The following is a 7,889-nucleotide window of genomic DNA, read 5'->3' as shown; positions in this document are numbered from 1 at the left end:
CGCTCCTCATGGCCCCCCCAGGCGCTCTCCTGCGGATCTCCCGGCTCTCCCCGTGCAGCCTGCAGGCCGTGCTGGTGGACAGGTACCGCTGGCGAAGGCAGGAGGCCGCCCCCTTGGCCAGCTTCCTCCTGGCAGCGCTGCGCTACGCCCCGGAGCACCGCGCCACGGCCGCGCAGTGCCTGCAGCACGCCTGGCTCCACGACCCGTCAGCGGCCCCGGTACCCCCCTCACATCCCCGGTAACCCCCCTCCCCGGGGGCCGCCCTGCCTCACCGTCCCCGCCCGGGAGCCCCCTGAGGCGCTGTGGGCCGGGGCCGGGAGCCCCCTGAGGCGCTGCGCACAAGATGGCGGCGGGCGGGCGGCGGGGCCCTCCCGCGGCCATTTCGTGCCCCGGGGGCCTGAGGGGGGGGTGTGAGGGGGGCACCGGGAGGTGCTCGGTGGGGTCGGGAGAGTTGTGTAAAAAGCTAAAAGGTGCAAAAGGGATTAAAGGCGGCCGTGCTCGCGTCCCACACGCATCGCTTCTTCAGCCGGCGGCCCGAGGGGGGGGTTATCGATTAAAAATTGGTTGCGGCGCGCGGGTAACGGGCAGCGGGCGGGCCCCGCCGCCTCGCTGAGGGGCCTCGGCGCTTTGTGCTGCCCTCCTCGCCCTCAGCGCGGCCGCTGCGGGGGCTCCGTGTGGCGGCGGCCGCCCCCCTGAGGCCCGCGGCCGGGGGCGGGCCCTCCCCTGACAGGACCCCGCCGCCCCCTCCCCCCCCGCAGCGCGGACGTGCCGAGCGGCAGGCCCCGCGCCCGCCGCACTGCGCATGCGCTCCCCCTGCCAGCTCCTCCTCTCCCCCCTCCCTTCCCCTCACAGCCGGGCCGCGCATGCGCGGTGCGGCCGCCCAGGAATCCCGCCCCTCGTCGCTGCCACGTGTCCCGACGCGGGAGTCACCGCCGGCCCCGCCCCCCCCCCGCGCGTAGCGCGCCTCGGCCGCCAGGCACCGCCGCCGCCGGCCCCGCCTCGCCGCCCCCTCAGCGGGCCGCCCCGCTGGATTGGCAGCCGGGAGAGCCAATCAACTCTCCTCCCCCTCCGAGCGGGCGGGCGCCGCCCAATGAGCATCCAGAAGGGGCGAGGGGAATCCAATGGGAAGCGCCGGGGGGCGGGGCGAGGCGGCCGACGGGGGAGCGGGAGTGGGCGGGGCCGGGGCGCCCCTGGCGCCGGCGCCGGGGATCCCCGTGCGCCCAGAGCCGTTTCCGCCCGGCGCGGGGTGAGGCCGCCGCCGCCGCCGCTGCGGGGGGAGGGGCCGCCGCTCAGGGCTCGCCGCCGCCGCCGGTTGCCCGGGAAACGCCGCGGCGCTCAGCCCGGGCCTAGTGCCGCGCGGGGGGCCCGGGGAACGGGCCGGCCAGGTAGGAGCGGCAGGGAGGCGGCGGGAGGTCAGCGGGAGGCAGCGGGGCCGTGCCCGGTGCTTGGTGGGACTGGAAGAGGGGGAGGGGGGGGGTTACCGGGAACCGGGAACCGGGGGGGGGGGCTCCCGGTGTTGCTCCGCCTCAGGGCCCGGTGCAGGCGCGGCGGGAGGCCCGGGCCGGGCCATCATGGCGGGCACGGGGCTGCGGAGCGAGGCCTCACCGGGGGGGTGTGTGTGTGAGGGGGGGGCCCTCCGCCGGCCTTCCTCCTGCCCTGCTCCTCCTCATCCTCATCTTCCTCATCATCATCCTCATCCTCGTCTTCCTCCCCGCCGTGCGGCCCGGGGCAGCCCCGCCGGTGGGAGGAGGGGAAGGAGGGAGAGAGAGAGAGAGAGAGAGGGAGGGAAACGGTGAGGCGGGGGGGTTGGGGGGGGGGGAGGCGCGTGCCCGGCATTTTCTGCTTGCTCATGGTGCCGGGGGCTGCGGGAGGGGGCTGCGGGCGGCCGGCACGGAGCAAGGTCACCGCCACCGGGGGCACCGGGGGCACCGGGGGGGGCGTGGGGGAAGAACCGGGGGAGGCAGCGCTGCGGTGTGTGTGTGCCCCCCCCTCCTCCTCTGGGCGAGGTGCGAGGCCTCGCAGCCCACCCCAGCTCCCTCTGGGCTTTATTTTAGGTTTTATTTTTTGGGGGGTGCTGCCCCCATAAAGGGTGTGGGGCTGCAGTCCCCCCAAGCCCCCCTGCAGCCCCCCAGCATTATATAAGGGGGGTGCCCGGCCTTTTGTCACGGCTGGGTGCCCCCCGGTGTCCCCGGTGTACCCATACCCGTCATATCCCCCCCCCCCACCCCATATAGGAGGGCTGTTACCCCATAAGGCACAGCCCCAACACCTTGATCCCATTTCCCTTTCCCTCAGCAGCAATGGGAGATTTCCCTTCCTTGCTCGCGTAGGAAACACAGGGATTTTTTTTTTTTTCCCCTTTTTATTTTTTTTTTTCCTTGCGGTTGACCCAGGAAGTCATCTCGCCGCCAAGGTGCGGGGAGGAGGGCGTCGCTTGGCTCTGGATCCTGTGGGGACGCGGGGAAGGCGGTGACAGCAGCTGCTGCTGCGGGCTCTGGAGCTGCGGTTGCTATGAGAGGAGCTCCAGGAGGTTTGGCTGAGCTCTCCAGGGGAGCCCAGCCGAGCGGCCTCCATTAGCCTGCTGCCGAGGAGATGGCTGGCTAAAAGGGAAAGCCCCTTTTTAAGAGGTTTTTATTTTTTGGGGCCGTTTCCCAGGCCCGGAGCAGAGCCTGGTCTCTTTTGGTCCCGCGTGCTGAACCCGCTGGGTTGGGTTTCGGCCTCGTTGGGCGCTTTGTGGGATCGCGCTCGGGGCTGGGAAGCCGGGGTTACCCTCCGCAGATATTTTGGGCTGTGTGGAAAGTAGGCCAGGGAGAATTGCTGGGATCTTCCTGCTGACTGCAGGCTGCAGCCGTGTCTCTCCTCAACTCCAGCCTCCTTCCCGGCCAGTAACGGAGCCAGATGCTTTCCTTATTGTTTGTGTGTCTCCTTCCTCCCCTTCCACCGGCTGGGCCCCACTTGCCTTATTGACTGGAATTTCTGCTGCGTGCGGTGGGTGTGTGCGGCAGACAGCAGCCCGCTAGTGCTGAGGAGGGATTTTCCATTCACAGACCGGGGAGCAGTCAAAATAATGGCCCGGCTCAACTCGGGGGCTGGAAGCAGACCGCGGGCAGAGTTTCCCTCGTGCAGTTTACCCTTGGCTGCTCGCGCGGCCCCGTGGCAAAGCGTGCGGCGGCGGCGAAACGTCCCGTGGCCGTGGGGAAGGTTCCTGGCTTCGGGTTGAGGCTCGAGGAAGGAACAGTTTGCAGGAGGCCATTTTTGCCGTGACTGTGTGTTGGGGAATCTGCCAGCTCCCATCCGCGCTCTGTCTGCTGGAGCGGAATAGCTTCCCTCTGAATTTTTTATTATTTTTATTTTTTTGGAAGGAAGAGCGAGCGCCTTTCTTACCTCCTTTCCTAAGCCTTGGTCCCCGGCCGCTGTCTGTGTGCTGGGTGCTGCTGGCAGGGAGCTCTCCGCCTGCTCGGTGGGGCTGACACGGGTCGAGGTATGCGGTGTGCCAGGGGGCTGCGGTGGCAGCAGAGAACAACTGCCATCTTTGTGAGCTAGCCCCTCTCCCCTCCTTTCCCTGCCCCGGGCTTTTGGGCTGCCCATTGCTGAGCCCCTGAAGCAAATTCCAGGAGCAGGATAACGTGAGAAATGATTAAAATCCGCTTTGGCAGCGGATGCAGTACTCCGAGTAGCGTTTCCAGGTGAGGCTCCAGCACCCAGCTGGCCTCATGAAGTAGGGGAAAAACTCATAACCCTCCTAAAAACTCACCCAGCTCTGGGGCAGAGCGTGCTGTGAGGGCATCAAAACCCAGCTCACCACCTCCGGTGCCCCTTAGCCTTTGTTTACAGCCTCCCCGTCCGCTCTAATGGGGAATTAATCTGCTGCCCTGCATCCTGTTGAATAACTGACACCGCTCTGGCAAGGCCCTGCTTTTACTGTCAGCTCCCCAGTGAGCCCAAAGCAATATTCCTTAGCTGGTGTTGCCTCAGGTCATAGCCCACGGTGGGGTGGTGAAATCCCACGTACGTTTAAAGCCCTTTTTAGAAAGAGCACTCAGTTACGGCCACGTCTTATTTTGAGAAGTAATAGGGCAAAGTTGAAAAATGCCATAGGAAAGAGGTGGCGTTGAATCAGCATCCTGGCACTCTTGGAAGCTTGTACTCTCTTTGGGGGCAAAAAATGGAAAAACAAAGCGGCGCTTCATTGAGGTTTTCCAAATGCTTCATGAAACAAAAGATTTCTAATTCAGGCTTTCAGGTGCGAAGCATATGAGGGAGGCCTGAGTGTGTGGTGCCCCAGACACGCAGTTTCGTGGCCTGTGCCGCCTTTCATTTTGGACAGCCAGGCTTTTTCCAGCTTGTTTTGAATGATGTGACGAGATAAAAATGTTTCAGTCTACTCTGGCAGTAGTAGGACAAACCCGATGGGTGCTCGGAGTTTTGGAAATTCAGAGATCATTGTTCTCATGGCGGTATGACTGCACTGCAAACACACGTCTGTGTTCTCTGGTGCTGCTTTTGTGAGTAATTAAGAAGTTTTACCAGCGAAAATTCATATTACGTTGAGTATGTAAGGAAGGTTGTAGTAGGCATTGGGTTTTCATACAAGAAGTAGTAGCGGTGCTTTAGTTGAAAGCATTAAATGTATGCTTAAATACCTGGTGTGTCAGACGTTAGATCTCAGTTGACCATATGAAACTTCAGCCATTTGTTTATTTTAAAATAAATACCTCATGGCGTTATACTTGTCTGTGTAGCTCTTTTCTCTTTTGAATTTAACAAAACCAGCCGTGTATGTTCAAGTTGTTAGACATTCAAGGCAGGCTTTGGCTTACATGACTGGTGGCAAGAGTTAGTGCGTAATAAGTTTGAACTCCCACAAAACTCTACCTTAAAAATGTCAGTCTGGCTTCACCCAAACCTTTTGCTGATTTTCATCCCAAAAAAGCCCCAGACCGTCACGCGGCAAGAGCCCAACATCTTGGGGCTGCGGGAGCCGAGCTCCTTTCGCTTTTCCTCTTCCCTTAATTCCTTGCTGAAGTTGCTTGGGGTTTCTTGGTGGTGTGTTTTTACTTTTTTTCCAGGATTTGCTATTTTGGTGGCAATTTTCCAGTATTCCTGCAGCAAATCATCCGCGCAGCGGCCCCTGTCCCTGCTGAGCGGGGGGAATGTGCGGCGCTCCCGGCCTCCCCGCTGCGCGCACCGAGGGGTGGGACTTGCCGGGCTGCTGAAATCGCAGCGAGTCCCACCGAGCACGCTGGGAAGCACTTTTTCTTCTCGACTTCTAGTTTAATTTTTGGCTTTCTATAATTAGCAAAGATGCTCTTTGTCTTGGAGGGTGAGCTCCACGGCGGATCAGGAGGTTCTTGCTCATCCCCCCCACGGCCGAGCCGGTGAAGCATTATTTTCCTGTAACAAAAATAGCTAAAGGGATTTTTCCCTCGCTTCAACTGATGAGTCTGAACTTGAAAAGCCGTAGCCCAGAAGAAGAAATCTGCGGTGGATGGTAGCCTTACCACCAGCCTCTGTGGACAACACCCCCCAGGAGTGTCAATATTGATGTTTCACTTGTAAATCTGCAACTTTTTTGGTCCTTACATCTAATTTAAATGCTTAAACAGCGCAACAAACACATTTTTAAATAACAGGTTGGGGAAAGAAAAGCTTTCTCGGTGAGTTTCCTCCTACCAAGCGCGCACACAATGTTTTAATGAGGAATATGGGAAATATTCAGAGAGGTGCACTGGTGTGCTGAGACTTCAAGGTGGAAAAATGTGGGAGGACTCGTCAGAAGTTTGACGGGTGAGCTTTTCGTGAGCAGGAGAAGTAATTTCTTTTGTGGTCAGGAATCTAATAGCCCCATGTTCACCAAACGTAAAGAAAAAGGGGAGATGAAGAGGGAGGGACGGAGACCGGTGGCATTGAGAAACAGGCAGGAATTTGGCTTTTAGAGTGAAATTCAGCAGTGAGCTGTTGTTTATGCTAAAGTTTAATCCGTATAAACTTGATAACGTAGACAGGTCTCACATTCCTTCCTGGGGGTCACGGAAGGGCTAAGTTTAGCAGAGGGGAGGTATCCAAAGCAGCCAGATCGGCGCAGTTTTTCAGGCAGCAAACTTTTTGTCTAATTCATCCCATTCTAAACGAGCTTAGTTATTTTTCTCACTTAGAAGCAGCCTTTTGAGACAGAATGCGAGTGAGTTTTGAAAACAAAACGCTTAAGCCCTAAAATATTTCGGAGTAATTTTAGAGTAGAAAGGTCACCGTGCTTTTGATGTGTCCGTATTTAGAGAGCGATTACAATTGCAATCATATACATTGACAATAAGGCATTGTCTGGCTTTGGGTAGCTGCTCATTTCCTGACTCAGGCGTGTTCCAGTCATCCTCGGGGAGCTTCTGCCAGCCCGCGGTGCTGGGCTGGGTTTTCTTCTGCACCCTTCTTCTTTTACAGGGCCAAACTTTGCAGTTGCTGTGCCAGTGGCGCAGAAGGCAGCTTGGAGGTGGGATACTGGGAAGAAGCCTCTCGGCTTTGAAATGGGCAGGTTGAAAGGCGAGCCTGTGATAGGGAACGAGTATGAGATCCCATCATCGGACTTGTTAGCAGAACAGACCTGTTGGTGAGGATTTGGGAAAAGACAAAAAGTCAAGACACAGCTCGGGGCCTTAACCGGTCAGAGTCAGAGAATGCAGTCTCATGGTAGTGCACAGGCTTTGTGTCATGGAAATAAAGTGGCTGGTGCTTTAGAGGATTGTGTTGCATGGAAATATTTGGATAAGGAAGACCATTTAAGCCGGCATTGCTCAGGCTGGAGGAGGGGAAGAAGCTCGCTGCTGGGACCGAGTGCCGGAGCTGCAGAGGCGAGAGGATGGCACCGGGAGGACCTGAACTTCCCCTCGTGGCTCCAGCCCAACGACAAAGCAGTGTTTCTCAGCATAACCGTGTTTCCCAGCCCTGCCTCTGCCCAAATTACAGCTTTCTGGCAACACTCTCGGTCACTCTCTAGCACTGGCACCCTTCAGGATGCCGGCGTGGAAGCTGCCCCTAATGAGCAATTACCAGATGAGCTTATTGGAGTGAGTGGAGGCGTGAGCACGTACCCTGGCTGGTCGGCAGGAAGGAGCCCTCTGAAAAAAGCTCAAGAACCACTGATTGGGAAGCTGGGGTGAGCTGGGGGTTTAGCTGGGACCGCTGAGTGTGAGCTCGTCTCACCCTGGGGTGCGGTGTCCGTGCGTAGGTCCGTGTAGGCTGAGGTAATGGAAGAGCATAGGAGCCCTCCGAATTCCTGTTTTAACTTCAAGTCTTTAGTTAAAGACACCAAAACAAATTATTTCCTGTGTTTCAGTGGCATTAGGTTGAAATAACTTATAATCATGCTGCAGGAATGCTTTCAGTAATGTGGCTGTAGATTAACTTCTGCCACAGCGAGGCTCTGGAAGCTTCCTGCGAGTGCAAGACAGGCCGGCTGCTTGCGCACCGAGCAGGATCCCCCCAACTGCAGAGCCTTCTGCCTCGGTTCTCGCAGTTCCATGAATTTCTGGGGTGTTGGGGATCAGCCCGGAGGCTAACAGGGAACAAGGATACTCAGGGGGAAAGTCGGGCTCTGAGCTGGTGACCGCACGCTCCTTGCACGATTTTCTGTGGGATTTTGTTGCCCATGGTTGAAGGTGACCCAGTGTGCTGCCAGCACTGCCCTGCTCTCCTTCCCAACATCATTTCTCCTGGATCCAACGTGTGCCTGCCCTGGTGGAGAGCTGTCAGGAAGGTCAGCTGGCCCCGAAGCGGCGCCTTTCTCATCCCGGGCGCCCGGCTTCTCTGCTGGCCTCTGCTCGGCCGCGGGGCCGGGCCAGCACCGGTGCAGCCGGGGATGGGGAGGCTGCCCTGACGCCGTGCCAGCTGAAGTC

The 7,889-nt window shown here is 58.8% G+C and overlaps 2 protein-coding genes across 3 annotated transcripts in view; both read left to right on the top strand.

The window, feature by feature from the left end:
- LOC309881910 (serine/threonine-protein kinase SRPK-like) overlaps positions 1-242 on the top strand; it is a gene marked incomplete at both ends in the record, with an annotated part of 15,534 nt that extends 15,292 nt beyond the window's left edge. Inside the window, one exon of the mRNA XM_082768469.1 lies at positions 22-242. Within this exon, the coding sequence (XP_082624595.1) occupies positions 22-242 (221 nt within the window). The remainder of the gene's footprint in view (positions 1-21) is intronic.
- Positions 243-1,211: 969 nt separating this feature from the next.
- SETD5 (SET domain containing 5) overlaps positions 1,212-7,889 on the top strand; it is a 63,652-nt gene continuing 56,974 nt past the window's right edge. For both annotated transcript variants that reach the window (XR_014318196.1, XM_082768236.1), the window contains exon 1: positions 1,212-1,385. The gene's annotated coding sequence lies outside the window, so the exon portion shown is untranslated. The remainder of the gene's footprint in view (positions 1,386-7,889) is intronic.

This window comes from Aythya marila (assembly GCF_965140915.1).
Source record: "Aythya marila genome assembly, chromosome: 10".
NCBI classification, from domain to species: domain Eukaryota; kingdom Metazoa; phylum Chordata; class Aves; order Anseriformes; family Anatidae; genus Aythya; species Aythya marila.
The sequence above is the reverse complement of the archived record's forward strand: the minus strand, read 5'-3'. Positions and strand labels throughout refer to the sequence as shown.